This window comes from Aquarana catesbeiana, linkage group LG11 (assembly GCF_042186555.1).
Source record: "Aquarana catesbeiana isolate 2022-GZ linkage group LG11, ASM4218655v1, whole genome shotgun sequence".
In the NCBI taxonomy this organism is placed as follows: domain Eukaryota; kingdom Metazoa; phylum Chordata; class Amphibia; order Anura; family Ranidae; genus Aquarana; species Aquarana catesbeiana.
In genome coordinates, this window is record NC_133334.1 from 213,732,221 (window position 1) to 213,749,989 (window position 17,769).

A 17,769-nucleotide genomic window follows, 5' to 3' on the forward strand; every position below is an offset into this window, starting at 1 on the left:
TTCCAAGTTCCTTTCCCCTGTAATACTTCCTTCCCTCCGCATGTGTTAACAAGTTCCTTCCCCCATAATACCTCCTTCCCTTCTCCTGTGTTACCATGTTCCTAACCCCTGTAATACCTCCTTCCCTTCTCCTGTGTTACCACGTTCCTTGCCCCTGTAATACCTCCTTCCCTTCTCCTGTGTTACCACGTTCCTTCCTCCTGTAATACCTCCTTCCCTTCTCCTGTGTTACCACGTTCCTTCCCCCTGTAATACCTCCTTCCCTTCTCCTGTGTTACCACATTCCTTCCCCCTGTAATACCTCCTTCCCTTCTCCTGTGTTACCAAGTTCCTTTCTCCTGTGAAACCTCTTTCCCCCCTCCTGTAATACTCCCTTCCTTGCTCCCTGACTGCGGAATGTATTCTACAACTCTGGTTGTGTGTTTAATACCTGCTTTCTCCTGTAATACCTCCTTTCCTCCTCAGGTATTACTGCCTTCCCTCCTCCTGTGAAACTTCATTCCCTCCTGTAATACCAGTTTCCTTCATGCAGCAGGAAAAATAGGTATTCGACCAATCCAACCAGTTGAATACTTGCAGTACCTAATAGCAGCAAAGCACTGACGTTTCAAGACATATGCCAGCTGAAAAGACACACTTTTTCTACATCTCACTCCACAGTGACAATTGCCATTACTATACTGCAGCTGACAATGGGTTTCCTTGCAAGAGCCTGTTAAAATTGAACTCCATCAGACTAAACACACAGTTGAAATACAAACATGTGAACAGTGTTTCCTGGTAAAAGATTTGTAATTCTGCCAATCTTGTAATTGTGCACTCCAGTCACACAGTAGGTGACCTCTTTTTTCCACTGCAGTTAAGAAATACAGCTTGATCACCAGGCCCAAACTTGTGATTAGAAGCATCACACCGAGGTCATCTTCTGCTCTGTCTGTGAGCAAGTTTCCACTCCTCGTTCACATACAGTGCAGTCTAGCAGAGCCTGACTGCTTCATACTCTGGCCCTCCTTAGTCTCAGCTCTGCAGATTGCCAGAAGCGAATATAAACCGAGATTTAAAGATCCTTCTAGATGCATTTTAAATACAGATAACGATTAATATACAACCGCCATAATTTATGTCTTCTATATCTGCCCGGAAATCAGCTTTGATATAACATGTTGCACAGAGTAGGAAACCATGTTAGCCACAAACAGATATGGCTTTGTGCAGTCAAGTTGCTATTCTGGGTTCCTGAAAGCTATGGAGAGAGCCCAAAATGTCTGCATAGATAAACACAAGCTCAATGCAAGAGCACACAGAAAACCATTGCTTTCTATGTGGGCTGTTCACACCATAGAGATGTGTTATGGTTTGCTACAGTGGCATGCAGCAGGCCTGCATTGTAACACACCACACCTCACTGCATGCCACTGTAACATATCACAATGTGTGCTTTGAGATGTATGGATTAACAAAAGGTTTTCCAATTTTGCAGAGCTTTAACAAAAAGGTTCTGTTAGTTGTACACTTAACATAAAACACACATCCACACAACAGGGAGGCACATATCCAGAAGCTCCCATAACCATATCAGTATGGCAAAAACACTTACAAAAACATTTTTTTTTGTTTTTTTTTTAATTAAAGTAATTAACATAAAGGTTTTTAATATTAACATGCTTATATATTAGCCCTTCAAACTAAAATTTAGAGTGGACCAGGGCTGAAACAACTAATCGATTAATCGTCAACTAATCGATTATGAAAATAGTTGTCAACTATTTTCATAATCGATTAATCGGCCAGCCGATTAGTTGGCCTGCATACAGAATGCATTATTTGTTTACATATCAGGAAATACAGTGCAGCACACATACAGCTCAGTACACCGTCCATACGTCAGTAAGTGCCTGAAAACTTGTGAATGTGAATGTGTGAGGAGCAATGCCTCATGGAACATGTAGTCCTGGGCAGGAAGTGAGTGGGTCTAAAGGCAGAAGTTTTTTTACCTTGCTATAGGGGCACGCTATACTATAATTTGCAGCTTGCTACTGGGGCACTCTAAAGGCAGGAGGAGCCAGAGGCATCGGTGGGGGACCCCAGAAGAGAAGAATCAGGACTGTTCTGTGCAAAACCATTACACAGAGCAGGTAAGTATAACATGTTGTTTTAAAAAAAAAATTTTAAAGACTGTGCAGGGAAAACCAGCATCTGAACCCAGAGAAGATGGAGGCCGATAAACTAAATGTAATAGTAATGCCTTCTATTACTTCCAAAGTAAACTTTTACATGGAGGCAAGCCACATTACGTGGAAGCAGGGCACATTACATGAGGGCAGGGCACATTACGTGGGAGCAGGGCACATTTCAAGGAGGCAGGGCACATTACGTGGGACCAGGGCGCATTAGGTGGGAGCAAGGCGCATTATGTGGGAGCAGGGAGCATTATGTGGGAGCAGGGTGCATTAGGTGGGAACAGGGTGCATTATGTGGGAGCAGGGTGCATTATGTGGGAGCAGGGTGCATTAGGTGGGAACAGGGTGCATTATGTGGGAGCAGGGAGCATTATGTGGGAGCAGGGTGCATTAGGTGGGAACAGGGTGCATTATGTGGGAGCAGGGTGCATTATGTGGGAGCAGGGTGCATTACGTGGGAGCAGGGCACATTACAGGGGGCAGGGCACATTATGTGGGGGCAGGGATAATTATGTGGGAGCATGGCACATTACATGCGCCCCAGTGTGAAAGGGGTCTAAATAAAAAATGTGATCTCTGAGTCGGATGATATTTACCAGGTTCAACCTCCAATAGTATATACAGTATATCTCTTCTGTCTGTTATTCTCAGAGTGGATTAGAGATTTTGCTCCCTAATCATATAGTTGGTTATTTATATTTACCGCTGCATATATATTTTTAAGAATAAATTGCCTTTTTTTTAAACTTTACATATTAAATTTTACACCACACTTTTTTTAAGGTTATAATCCGATTAGTCGAAACAATAATCGGCCAACTAATCGATTATGAAAATAATCGTTAGTTGCAGCCCTAGAGACCCATGATTAAGACCCTAGCCCGAAATGACAAATGATAATTCCCTCCCACAAACATTTTATCTAATTTCTAAGATCTTAAATGTTATCTATACCTGAAAACAAATTTATGTACTGCAGTTTGCCAGTCCATAAGCCTAGTACACACCATGAGTTTTTGTTTTGTGTACACACGGGCCGAATGTCAGCCGGTTTTTTATTGAACTGGCCGATGTCGCCAGACATTCGGCCCATGTGTACTAGGCTTTAAACGAATCGTAAAGTCTCTTTTTAAAAAAAACAAAACAAACATGTTATACATACCAGCTCTGTTGCAGTTGGTTTTGCACAGAGCAGCCTAGATCCTCCTCTTCTCTGGTCCCTCCTTGTTGCTCCTGGCCCCTCCCTCTTGTCGAGTGCCCCCACAGTAAGCAGCTTGCTATGGGGGCACCCAAGCCGAGCTGCAGCTCCGTATGTCCATTCGGACACGGAGCTGCCATTCGGCCCCGCCCCCTCTCTCTCCTGATTGGCTGACTTTGATTGAAGGCCTAGGGACTTGTGGACATCGCTGGACACAGATGGGGCTCAGGGATGTATTAGGGGGTGCTGGGGCAGCTGCTACACACAGAAGGCTTTTTATCTGAATGCATACAGATATAAAAAACCTTCTGCTTTTACAACTCCTTTAAATTCAGACTCCAGGAAACATAATAGTCCTCCTATGCAGTGGGGCTGCACCCGCAAGGGTCAACTGCTAGTTTCAGACTAGCAACTAGGAAAAGCAGTTACTTAGCTGATTCTCCACTCCGACCACAGGAGGCTCTTCCCCATGCTCTGGCAGAGGACTGTCCCTCTGAATCTTCATGTCCAGCCCAAGGCTATAGGCCCTGATGACATCAGAGGACCTCAGATGCACGAAGCATAAGGCCCGGTTAACATCTGATTGATTTTCTGCTTAAAGCTTGTAGCTCTTAAAACGCTCAACATGCCAAATCCCATTCATTTCAATGGCCCCTGTTCGCATCTGAGCGCTCTGTTGTCTGAAGCAAAACGCCTGAAGCTCAAAAAAGTACATGATCTTCTTTTTGGCAAATTACAAGCATTTTTGGCCCCATGGACTTTAATAGAAATGCCTGACTTGAGCGTTTTACAAGGGTTTTCTGCTCAAATAGCAGCTCTCCACCCCTAATTTCCTCTCCCTCTCCTCCCCCTAGTGCTTTCTATTGGCCAAAACAAAAATGCCTGAAGCTGTAAAACGCTTCTAATACACTTTTAAAAAGCTGCAAAAAAAGCTTAAAAAGAAAAACGCCTGAAAAACACCAGTGAATTGATACGCTCAGGTGTGAAAGAATCCTAAGGGAGAAGAGGCTTCAGGGGCTGGTCTAGCAGAGCAGAGGAGCCTGCACGGTCGCATGCACAGTACCTTCCTAGGGAAAATCTATCCATATTTCTGCTAATATGTGTGTATTTGCGCAGATTTTTCAATTTTTTTTTTTTACTCAAGACTACGAAGCGTTGGTTTACTCGCCTGTGTGTACAGGCACGTTGTAAACAATGGGCTGCATTTAAGATCTGTAAAAAAAAACGCTGTACTGAGCTTTTTTCAAGCTGCAGTGTGCAAGAGGCCTTATGGTCATTCCATGTAATCGTGTACTCAAAAAATCAACTCTGTGCCTGGAAAAGGAATTAACATCTGTGACCTCTGGTGCAAGATTTCTTTAATGTTGGATCAAGGATGCGGTCCCAACTGAAGGTGTGTCCTAAGACTGGACAAGGAGTCCTGGTGTGAGATCCCTTCAAAATGAGTGTTAGCCTCGAGAGGATCCTTTTTTCCTCCTCTCCCAGTCACCTTATTCCCTTTCCCCTATTTGTAACTATAATCTATGTATTGTAGATACAAATGTAGATGTATAATCTACATTAGTAAATTACCCAACCCTAATTTTAAGATCTGGTCATTATTGGGGGGGCGGCAAAAAAAAGATCAACCCCCCCCCGGCGGCGTGGTAAGGCACTAAACACCCCCCCGGGCATTCCAGCACTTACCCACGGGGCTGTGGTGTTCTCTCCTCCTCTCCTGGAGTGCGGGCAGCGGCCATGGAGGCTCCAGTGTCCGCTTCTCCAGCGCCTTCCTCCACCGTGTGTCTCCTCTCCCGACAAAGCACTAGGCATCCACTAGGATCGCCTGATGCTTTGGCCAATCGGGAAACAGGTCTCACAGACGTGCCACCTGATTGGCGGGGAGGAACTTTAGCGTGAAAATAGCAAAAATTCTTTAGCTATGGTCACACAACTGGGTGGCCTCGGAGCGCAAAGCTCTGCGCTCCGAGGCCATCCTTTTTTGAAGCCTATTAGAGTCCCTGGCTCTAATCAAGTGCTTCAAAAAACACCCGCCCCACATTGAAATCCATGGTCCGGCGCCACTGATATGTAGATCAGGGGACCAGACGCATGGATAGGGGAGACGGCGCCCGTGCACCCTCTATGGACGGGCTGTCACTGGATCTGGTGGTCCTTTCATTAGAAGCAAGGCACTCCAAACAGAGCAAATTCTACAACATGTAATGACTGATAGGTTGCAATAGATTACATATTTGTTCGCAGGTTTAATTATCCTTTCACTATTGTTTTGGCAAACTCCCAAACCCAATAAAAGATTGTAGGCTCTGGGGGTATGGGCGAGTCTCAGCCAGGGATCCTAAATTTCTTATACCATTCATTTTGTTACTTTTGGGATAAAGGTTTTACATTAATAAATAAAAGCTGATCAATGTAAGCACCCCTGTCAGCGTTATGCCGGCTATAGACAGTCCGAATCCTGCTGAAAGCCGAGATTCAAACTGTGTATGGGCAGGCTGAATGTACTAAATTGATTGATTGATTAGCTTGGGTACAACCAGCCTGTCAGATTTTACTTGCGATTATCGCTGTCTTCTTCTAGCAGGGGGCGGCTTCCCCTGTCGGTGGATGAAAATGTCTTGGCAGGAAGGATTACTGCATCAACACTGTCTGTGTTGATAGGGGAATAAAGAAAATGTCTTTCCTGCAACCCGTGGTTGTGGGAAAGAAATTTGCACCGTGTATGGCCCGGCCTATATGGAGATCTTGGCTGAGCATAGCTTGTGCAATAGAAAATGTAAAACCACTGTTTTAATTGCTGTCTGTGTGCCTGCTGAGTAGACGACTTTACTACTGGTCCTGCTGACCACGTCTCTGGTATGGGAACTCAAAGTTTTTGAGTTGTCAAATAAACACAAATTCTTCCAATAGGGAAACTCGTAGTGGTGACAACTATCATAGGTGGATCGAAATTTGTATAGTGGTGTGCTACTTATTGGGGTAGGAAGGAACCTCCCCCGCCTGCGGGCTTCCTCGCTTTTTTATGAGGGATCATATACTGTTTACAGGGAGGGTTTAGACAGATTGGTGGGATTCCCTTTACCGGTATTCCCACCATATCTGCCTTTTAGGGGTGGTTGTGTATACATTTTTCTGTGTTCAGCTTTGTATAGCTAATAAAACCTTTTTGTAGTTTACTCTGTTTGGTGTGCCTTGGTAATTTAGTTTTTTATTTTTTATTCATATATAATTTTTTGATCACACCCCCTTTAATATATGTGGTGAGTACTACTAAATTTCTCTCCTGACGGGATTCCCATTTTTACATATTTTTTGGATCGAAATTTGGCCAGTTTAGCAGGGACGGCCGAATTTTGATCCATCTATCGGCAGGCTGGTTGTAGAGAAGTTGCCATCTCGATAGTCTTCTGAACAACCTGCCTGTTGGGTTCTTGTTGCATTGCGACTGGCTACAGCTGGAAACACTGATCATTGTATTCTGACAGCGTGGAACTTTTCCTGCTGTTAGAATACAATAGCTCAGAGGGAGGGATTTCCCAATCCACACCCAGTGTGCTGATGGAGGAACCGAATCATCAGGTTCAACGAAAAAAATGCATTATCTATGGCCTTGCGTAAGAAGGGAAATTCCATCACTTCGAAGAAAAGGCTGTTTGATCCTGTTTTCTTTGGTCCTCCCCTTTTTTTACTGTCCCCAATCCCTCTGCTGATAGAACAGAGCCCTAGGAGGCACGCTGCACATGCTCAGTTTTGTGCGCATTGATAGAGTTTTTTTTTTTGGAGGGGGGGGGGTGCATGTGATCAGCACAGGGCCAATCAGAACTGTCTAGGCAGAAAGCCAGGGGTCCTGCAGCCTCATAGGTCAGTCAGGGAATGAAAACTCCTCCTATAAGCTTTAACCAGTGCTGGAATGGACACTGACAGAAGTTACAAGACTGCCATATACTGCTGATGAGAAAGGGTATTAGCAGTTTATATTAACTTAAAGTGGGGTTCCACCCAAAAAACAAAAATACCTGTAAAAATTCTAAAAAAAAAACCAAAAAAACATTTGGATATTTTTTTTTTTTTCACTTACCTCTAAATGCCTGTTGCTAGGTGGTCCCTCGTAGTCTGCCTGTTCCTTTGCCTGGGCTGGTGACATCACTTCCCCCCAGGCACAGGAAGGGCTCCGCTCTGCTCCCTCCCTCCTGTCAATCATCTGGGACCCAATACAGGTCCCAGGTGATTGAGCGGCCAATCACGGCGCGCGGCGCCGCTCGCGCATGCGCAGTGGGTGCCAGGCTGTGAAGCCACAGCCCGGCGCCCACAGTTGAAATGCCGGCGCCGAAGAGCGGAGGGCGGGGACGAGCGGGGCTTCGATCCCCCGCATCGCTGGACCCAGGGACAGGTAAGTGTCCAATTAAAAGTCAGCAGCTGCAGTATTTGTAGCTGCTGACTTTTAATTTTTTTTTTTTTTTGACGGCCCCCCTGGGTGGAACTCCTCTTTAAATAAAAATTGTATTTCCATGTTCTGTGTACTGTGTGAGACCAGATATAGTGAATGCAGGTCCTGGGTTCAGTAACACTTTAAGGCCACAGGTGTGGCAGGAGCAAGAAAAACAGCCATTAGCCCTCGTTAACACTGAACATGGGTTTGAAATTGCGCAAGCTCAGCTGAACTCGCACGAATTTAAACCTGCATTTCAGTGCGATTTCGGGGGCCATTTGAAAGACATCTGTGCAGGTTCATATATTAACTGGTTGACAATATATATCACGATTCACTCGTCCCTACGGGTGATCTGGCATTAGTCTGGAGTGTCTGGACTGTGGATGCAGTACTTTGTCGGATTCCATTTTTTTAATCTCAATCCCACTTTGTCTGGGCCTTAAACTCACAACATGAGATAGGGCCCTCTGGTTTCTGTTTTAGGGAATGTCTCTTGCCTCTTTTTCAAATACAGCCATAGATTTACATAGGATATATTTTGTCGATAATTGTTGTACTAATTAGTATTTTTTCTCTGTTTTCATTGCACAACTAAAGTTGTTGAAACATAGGTCTCAAAATTTAAAGAATCTTCATGTTCTTTCCTGAAGAAGCCATATGGCGAAACATGTAGAAAACCAGAACGTGACTACAGTAAACCATTGCCATTTATAGGATATTTTGCATACAGTGCCTTGCACCCCCCTTGGCATTTTTCGTGTTTTGTTGCCTAACAACCTAGAATTAGCATGGATTGTTTGAGGATATGCATCATTTAATTTACAGAACATGCCCACAATTTTGAAAAAGTTTTTTTTTTTTTATTGTGAAGCAAAGAACAAATAGGACAAAATAACAGAAAACGTCAATGTGCATAACTATTCACCCTCCTAAAGTCAGTACTTTGTAGAGCCACCTTTTGCGGCTATCACAGCTCCAAGTCGCTTTGGATAAGTCTCTATGAGCTTGCCACATCTTACTACTGGGATTTTTGCCCATTCCTCCTTGCAAAACTGCTCCAGCTCCTTGAAGTTGGATGGTTTGTGCTTGTGAACTGCAATCTTTAAGTCTGACCACAGATTTTCTATTGGATTGAGGTCTGGGCTTTGACTAGGCCATTCCAACACATTTACATGTTTCCCCTTAAACCACTCAAGTGTTGCTTTAGCAGTGTGCTTGGGGTCATTTTCCTGCTGGAAGGTGAACCTCCGTCCTAGCCTCAAATCACACACAGAGTGGTACAGGTTTTGTTTAAGAATATCCCTGTATTTAGCACCATCCATCTTTCCCTCAACTCTAACCAGTTTCCCAGTCCTGACTGCTGAAAAACATCCCCACAACATGATGTTGCCACCACCATGTTTCACTGTGGGGATGGTGTTCTTTGGGTGATGTGATGTGTTGGGTTTGCACCAGACATAGCGTTTTCTTTGATGGCCAAAAAGTTAAATTTTAGTCTCCTCAGACCAGAGCACCTTTCTCCATACATTTTGGGAGTCTCCCACATGCCTTTTCGCAAACTCAAAACGTGCCATTTTGTTTTTTGCTGAAAGTAATGGCTTTCTTCTGGCCACTCTGCCATAAAGCCCAACTCTATGGAGCGTACGGCTTATTGATGTCCTATGTACAGATACTCCAGTCTCTGCTGTGGAACTCTGCAGCTCCTCCATGCTTACCTTAGGTCTCTGTGTTGTCTCTCTGATTAATGCCCTCCTTGCCCGGTCCATGAGTTTTGGTGTGCGGCCGTCTCTTGGCAGGTTTGCTGTTGTGCCATGTTCTTTCCATCTGGTTATGATAGATTTGATGGTGATCCTAGGGATCATCAAAGATTTGGATTTTTTTTATAACCTAACCCTGACTTGTACTTCTCAACAACATTGTTCCTTACTTGTCTGGAGAGTTCCTTGGTCTTCATGGCAGTGTTTGGTTAGTGGTGCCTCTTGCTTAGGCATTGCAGCCTCTGGGGCCTTTCAAAAAGGTGTGTATATGTAATGACGGATCATGTGACACTTAGATTGCACACAGGTGGACATCATTTCACTAATTATGTGACTTCTGAAGGTAATTGGTTGCACCAGAGCTTTTTATGGGCTTCATAGCAAAGGGGGTGAATACATACGCACATGCCAATTATCAGTTTTTTTACTTCTAAAAAATTGTTTTAGGTATATATTTTTCTAATTTTACTTCACCAACTTAGACTATTGTGTTCTGATCCATCACATCTTGTCTGTTTTGTATGGTTTGCACCTTTAACCACTTCAATACCAGGCGCTTTCGCCCATTCCTTCCCAGGACAATTTTCAGCTTTCAGCGCTGTCGCAGATTGAATGACAATTGCGCGGTCATACAATGCTGTACCCAAAGTGAATTTTTATCATTTTCTTCCCACAAATAGAGGTTTCTTTTGGTGGTATATGATCACCACCGGGTTTTTTATTTTTTGCTAAACCAACTAAAAAAAAAACGAAATTTTTGAAAAAAAAAAGTTTTTCTTTGTTTCGGTTATAAATAGGGCTGAAACTAACGATTATTTTCATAATCGATTAGTTGGCCGATTGTTGTTTCGATTAATCGGTTAATAACCTTAAAAGAAGTGTGGTGTATAATTTAGTTACTATGTAAAGTTTAAAAAAAGGCAATTTATTCCTAAATATCTTTATACGCAGGGGTAAATATAAATAACCAACTATATGGTTAGGGAGTAAAATCTTTAATCCTCTCTGAGAATAACAGACAGAAGAGATATACTCATATACTATTAGAGGTTGAATCTGGACTCAGATCAATTTTTTTATTTAAAGAAGAAAAAATTCTAGACTGTTTTGCAGATTTTCAAACAGAACTGTAATATTACATGCTTTTCTGCAGCTTCTCCATTGAAGTATATTGAACCAAAAAAGCACCGTTTTGCATTGAAAAAGGTCCTTGACCCTTTCCAAATACACAGCAGCTGAAAAAAGCATAGATGTGAACATTAATTGAACTGTAGTGCATTTCAGCAAAAAGCACCAAAAAACACATGGGTGGGAACCAGGCCTAAGTCATTCAGTAACATAATGGAGTTAAAAAAAAATAAAAAATGTTTTTTTACTGTGCAACAGTGAAAGTAATATTTACAGTAGAGATTAGTTGCTCTTTTTGTACTATATAGGGCTAATTTTAGCTTTTTTAACCCCATTATGTTACTGGCCGATTAATCGATCATGAAAATAGTAATCGATTAATTACATAATCGATTAGTTGTCGATTAATCGATTAGTTGTTTCAGCCCTAGTTATAAAATTTTATTTTCTCCATCACTGATGGGCACTGATAAGACGGCACTGATAAGTTGGCACTGATAAGGTGGCACTGATATGTAGAATTGATGGGCACTGATAGGCGGCACTGATGGGCACCAATAGGTGGCACTGATATGCAGCACTGATGGGCACTTATAGATGGCACTGATAGGTGGCACAGATGGACACTGACTAGCGGCTGTGATGGGCACTGACAGGCGGCACTGGCAAGTGGCACTGATGGGCAGCACTGATGATGAGGTACTGATGAGGTTTTGACAGGTGTTACTGTAGGGCACTGATTGGCAATGTGATGGGCACTGACTGGCACTGTGGTGGGCACTATATGGCACTGATTGGCACTTTATTGGACACTTTATTGGGCCCTGATAGGCGATCCTGAGGGGGCACTGACTGGGTACCTTTTTGGCACATCTGATGGGGCTATGCTGATAATCAATGTGCTGATTATCAGCACAGACCCCCCCCCCGACAGGGAGAGCCACCGATCGGCTCCTATCGGCTCTCCCTGTCAGTGCGAACCAAGGAATGCCGTTTACCGGCACTTCCTGGTTCACGCGATGATCAGCTGTGATTGGTCACAGCTGATCACGTGGTAAGAAGCCTCAGACAGAGGCTTCTTATCATGATCGGAAATATGGCATGTCAGACTGACACGCCGCAATCGCCGCGAGCGCGCGCCGGCATGTTATCCTGCTGGACGTTATATGACGCCCAGTCAGGATAACAGAACCACTTCCCGGACGTCAATCTGTTATTGACCGGGTGGTGGTTAAAGTCCTATATCTCCTATATGTTTTTCTTTCAGATGTCTATTGAAATCGTCCCAGAAGACGCCAAAAGGAGTGCAGGAATTACTTCTGGAAATCGGTGCAGCACCGCAAAGTTGGCGTTGCACTGATTGGGATGGTGCCGTGGCCGGCAATAGGCTGCAATTTGGCATGCGATTTTACATGTCAAAACGTGCCAATGTGAACGGGGGGCTTAGGCAGCTTCTGACTTTTAGAAAAAAAATATAATGTCTTATGAGAGGCTGTTAAAGCAAAAACTAAACTCTTCTCTCCTTCTCTCAGCCAAGGAAACTGCCATCTTAGCCTTTGATCTGCAGGTGCCAAGGTGTGGCACGTGTAATCAGTTATGACACCAGACATTTAATAGATGAACAGTTCAGTTGCGACAGCAAGACACTGCGACAGTTATTTTTGGCATGACTTGTAATGTAAATGTTTTGTGAAACCATTAAATCAAAGAAGCTCATCATCAGCAGGCAATGACCAATGCAATCTGCATGAATATTTTTTCACTTATCACCTGATTTAGAAATGAGTCATGGGCAGAAATAATTGGCAGCTGACACACCACTACGCATTATGAAATTGTGACAAGTGTACAATAAGCGTCCCTGATGTCAGGAAGGAAGTTCTGTAGAGCTGCAAAGAATTTGGTATAAGCAACAATCGCATATACAGATTAGAAATAAAGGGAAGTCCAGATGTTAAAATCAAATACCCACACAGGAAATGTACAGTTAGGCAGAAGACTATGTTATAATGCAAATACAATTGCAGTGGATGAAAATGGCCTCTGCCAACAAAGACAATGCATTCCTTGTCACACCCTAAACGATCTCGAGCCCCTGAGCTTCACACCGGAGCGTGTTGTACCTTAAAGCTCCAAAACTCCATGATTTTACACTGTGCCTGTTCACATGAGCGCTCAGACGCTTGTTAGCCTGAATACTAAAAATGTAAAGCTGGACTCCAGGCACAAAAACGTTCATCGAAATATATTCCTTAATAACTACACAGGATATAAATCCTCATTGGGGGAGATTTACCAAAATTGGAGCGTGCAAAAATCTGGTGCTGTGTATGGTAGCCAATCCACGTTTAACTTCAGCTTATTCAATTAAGCTTTTTTTGCACTTTTGATTGTTTTTGTTTTTTTTAATAGGCGGTCCCATTAAAAGTTTATAGGGCTAAAAACACACAATTATGACCCAAAAAAGCTTGCGTACTTTTTGTAGTATCATATTATAGGAGGCGAGCAATACAATGCTCAGGTGTGAATGGGCCCAATGAAAATAATGGGAATTTTTCATCTAGAGCGTTGTTGTGCTATGGGACTCGTATGACAAAATACTAAACTGAGAAAAGAGCCTAAAGTCTATAGGGCCAAGAATGCATGATTCTGCCCCAAAGAAGCTCTTTGCCTTTTTCAACTCCCCTTTACCCTGGATGCTCTGCCCGGCCGCTGAGCTATTTACCTATCCCAACACAGCTCTGGTGCGGTTTAGCCATGATCCCTGTCCTCTGCCTCCCCAGGCGTGAGCCCTGTCCTCTGCCTCTCCAGGCGTGAGCCCTGTCCTCTGTCTCTCCAGCTGTCATCCCTGTCCTCTGCCTCTCCAGCTGTCATCCCTGCCTCTGCCTCACCAGCTGTCATCCCCATCCTCTGCCTCTCCAGCTGTCATCCCCATCCTCTGCCTCTCCAGCTGTCATCCCCATCCTCTGCCTCTCCAGCTGTCATCCCCATCCTCTGCCTCTCCAGCTGTCATCCCCATCCTCTGCCTCTCCAGCTGTCATCCCTGTCCTTTGTCTCTCCAGGTGTGATCCCTGTCCTCTGCCTCACCAGCTGTCATCCCCGTCCTCTGCCTCTCCAGCTGTGATCCCCGTCCTCTGTCTCTCCAGGTGTGATCCCTGTCGTCTGCCTCCCCAGGCGTGATCCCTGTCCTCTGCCTCTCCAGCTGTAAACCCAGTCCTCTGCCTCTCTAGCCATGATCCCTGTCCTCTGCCTCTCCAGCTGTGATCCCTGTCCTCTGCCCACCCCAGGCGTGATCCCTGTCCTCTGCCCTCCCCAGGCGTGATCCCTGTCCTCTGCCCTCCCCAGGCGTGATCCCTGTCCTCTGCCCTCCCCAGGCGTGATCCCTGTCCTCTGCCCTCCCCAGGCGTGATCCCTGTCCTCTGCCCTCCCCAGGCGTGATCCCTGTCCTCTGCCTCTCCAGCTGTGATCCCTGTCCTCTGCCTCTCCAGCTGTGATCCCCGTCCTCTGCCTCCCCAGGCGTGAGCCCTGTCCTCTGCCTCCCCAGGCGTGAGCCCTGTCCTCTGCCTCCCCAGGCGTGAGCCCTGTCCTCTGCCTCCCCAGGCGTGAGCCCTGTCCTCTGCCTCCCCAGGCGTGATCCCTGTCCTCTGCCTCCCCAGGCGTGAGCCCTGTCCTCTGCCTCCCCAGGCGTGAGCCCTGTCCTCTGCCTCCCCAGGCGTGATCCCTGTCGTCTGCCTCCCCAGGCGCGATCCCTGTCCTCTGCCTCTCCAGCTGTGATCCCTATCCCCTGCCTCTCCAGCTGTGATCCCTATCCCCTGCCTCTCCAGCTGTGACTCCTGTCTTCTCCAGCGGTGATCCCTGTCCTTTGCCCTAATTACCTCCTGTACACTGCCCTACGAATTCCTGTACAATCCACTGCTGAATCTCTGTACACTGCCCTACAAACTGCTGACCCTATCCTCTGGCCTGCTGACCTTCCATCCTCTGCCCTCTTGACATTGTTAACTGCACCCCCAAATCAGACTAGATCTGACCCTGCTGTACAGTGTAATCAGAAGGTAGTAGCAGTGCATATACTGTACAGTGATCGGTGGTAGTAGCAGTGAATATACTGTACAGTGATCATATGGTAGTAGAAGTGTGTATACTATACAGTGATCATATGGTAGTAGAAGTGTATATACTGTACAGTGATCAGTGGTAGTAGCAGTGAATATACTGTACAGTGATCATATGGTAGTAGAAGTGTGTATACTGTACAGTGATCTCTGGCAGTAGCAGTTTATATACTGAACAGCATGATCAATGGTAGTAGCAGTGTATATATGATTAGGTGATTAGTGGTAGTAAGTGTATATACTGTAAAGTGATTGGTAGTAGTAGCAGTGTGTATACTGTACAGTGTGATTAATGGTAGTATAGATGGCAGTGTACATACTGTACAGTGATCAGTGGTAGTATAGATGACAGTGTACATACTGTACAGTGATCAGTGGTAGTATAGATGGCAGTGTACATACTGTACAGTGATCAGTGGTAGTATAGATGACAGTGTACATACTGTACAGTGATCAGTGGTAGTATAGATGACAGTGTACATACTGTACAGTGATCAGTGGTAGTATAGATGGCAGTGTACATACTGTACAGTGATCAGTGGTAGTATAGATGGCAGTGTACATACTGTACAGTGATCAGTGGTAGTATAGATGACAATGTACATACTGTACAGTGATCAGTGGTAGTATAGATGGCAGTGTACATACTGTACAGTGATCAGTGGTAGTATAGATGACAGTGTACATACTGTACAGTGATCAGTGGTAGTATAGATGGCAGTGTACATACTGTACAGTGATCAGTGGTAGTATAGATGGCAGTGTACATACTGTACAGTGATCAGTGGTAGTATAGATGACAGTGTACATACTGTACAGTGATCAGTGGTAGTATAGATAGCAGTGTACATACTGTACAGTGATCAGTGGTAGTATAGATGGCAGTGTACATACTGTACAGTGATCAGTGGTAGTATAGATGACAATGTACATACTGTACAGTGATCAGTGGTAGTATAGATGGCAGTGTACATACTGTACAGTGATCAGTGGTAGTATAGATGACAATGTACATACTGTACAGTGATCAGTGGTAGTATAGATGGCAGTGTACATACTGTACAGTGATCAGTGGTAGTATAGATGGCAGTGTACATACTGTACAGTGATCAGTGGTAGTATAGATGACAGTGTACATACTGTACAGTGATCAGTGGTAGTATAGATGACAGTGTACATACTGCACAGTCCACGTGCAGAGCCCGCCAGGAAGTCGGCACGGCGCTGCACTAATCACCAGCAGTGAGACATTTCCCAATCTCTGCAGCCGCACATCGGACAATGTGGCAAGTCTCTAGCAAGAGCAAAGTTGCAGTGACGAGTCTACAGCAAAAGCTCCGCAAGTCACAGTGACCCCTGTGGTGGGATGACTATTTCACAACATAACTGTACAAGAACTTGCAGCCGACTTGCAGAATGTTTGCAAAGAAAGGTGATCTGGAGTCATGCAATGAGGACTTGCTGCAATTGTGCATTAAACTTGTGAAGCCTGGCAAGTCTAACAATAGCTTAGCAAGTCATTTTCAAATTTGGAGCACAATTGCTTGCTATCTGGGATACTGTACAGTGATCAGTGGTAGTAGCCGTGTGTATACTGTACAGTGTGATTAGTGGTAATAGCAGTGTATATACTGTACAGTGATCAGTGGTAGTAGCCGTGTGTATACTGTACAGTGTGATTAGTGGTAATAGCAGTGTATATACTGTACAGTGATCAGTGGTAGTATAGATGTCGGTGTACAGAGGTCAGTATACAGATGTCAGTGCATAGATGGCAGTGTACAGATGTCAGTATATAGATGGCAGTGTATAGATATCAGTATATAGATGGCAGTGTATAGATATCAGTATATAGATGTCAGTATATAGATGGCAGTGTACAGAGGTCAGTATATAGATGGCAGTGTATAGATATCAGTATATAGATGGCAGTGTATAGATATCAGTATATAGATGGCAGTATACAGATGTCGGTAGTATATAGATGGCTGTGTACAGATGTCAGTATACAGATGTCAGTATATAGATGTTGGTAGTATATAGATATCAGTGTACAGATGTCAGTATATAGATATCAGTGTACAGATGTCAGTATATAGATATCATTATATAGATATCAGTGTACAGATGTCAGTATATAGATATCAGTATATAGATATCAGTGTACAGATGTCAGTAGTATATAGATGTCAGTATATAGATGTCAGTAGTATATAGATCCTGTCCAGTGATGATGTGATATGATTCCCTGGTCGGGGTGTAGCACTGACCGTATGACAGTGATGTGGAATCGCTCCTCCTCCAGGAACTTCCAGGCCCCGGGCAGGAACTGCTTACACCATCGGTACGCCTTGCACTTAGTCCGGGGGTCGGGCTCGTCCTCGGGCGCTCTGCAGTTCTCCTCCTTCTCCGGACTCTCCACCACCCCCGGCTCCCCGATCCTCTGCCCGCTCACCAGTCCTCCGGCTGAACTGATCAGTAAGCCCAGAGAATCCGGCAGATCATCCCCGCAGGAGAATTTGGTCTTCATGATGGGAACAATGAACAGGAGACACGAGGATTGCTGTGTGCAGAGAGGGCGGAAGTGTTCTTATTTATTATTATTACTAATATAGAAGAATTCGTTACTGATGGATACAATGTCTCTCCCCTCACACTGTCAGATCTCGTCTGCTCTGCCAATCCTGGATTCCGCTTTATATGTATTCACAACGTCACAAAGGCTGAGGGGTGTTAGGCCCCGCCCAGTGCCGAGCTGTGATAGGAGGAGGAGGAGATGTGGAAGGTCTGGCTGCTGAGCTGGGATGGTTTCCATGGAGACATGTATGGTCACCTTTACTCTACACCCTGACTCCATCATCACTGACAAGGCTGCTGCAGTTTCCATAGTTACAGAGCTGTGATTGGTAGGAATCAGGGTGTATCCTCCAACTATTAGAGACTCAGAATGAGGATACAA

At 44.7% G+C, this 17,769-nt stretch overlaps 1 protein-coding gene across 2 annotated transcripts in view; it reads right to left on the reverse strand.

Annotated features, from left to right (window-relative positions):
* CHKA (choline kinase alpha) overlaps positions 1-17,524 on the reverse strand; it is a 56,962-nt gene extending 39,438 nt beyond the window's left edge. Inside the window, exon 1 of one of the 2 annotated variants that reach the window (XM_073605277.1) lies at positions 17,081-17,524. In XM_073605277.1, the coding sequence (XP_073461378.1) occupies positions 17,081-17,340 (260 nt within the window). In that variant the 5' untranslated portion in view covers positions 17,341-17,524. The remainder of the gene's footprint in view (positions 1-17,080) is intronic. The other variant, XM_073605278.1, reaches the window with a different exon arrangement.
* Positions 17,525-17,769: the final 245 nt, after the last annotated feature.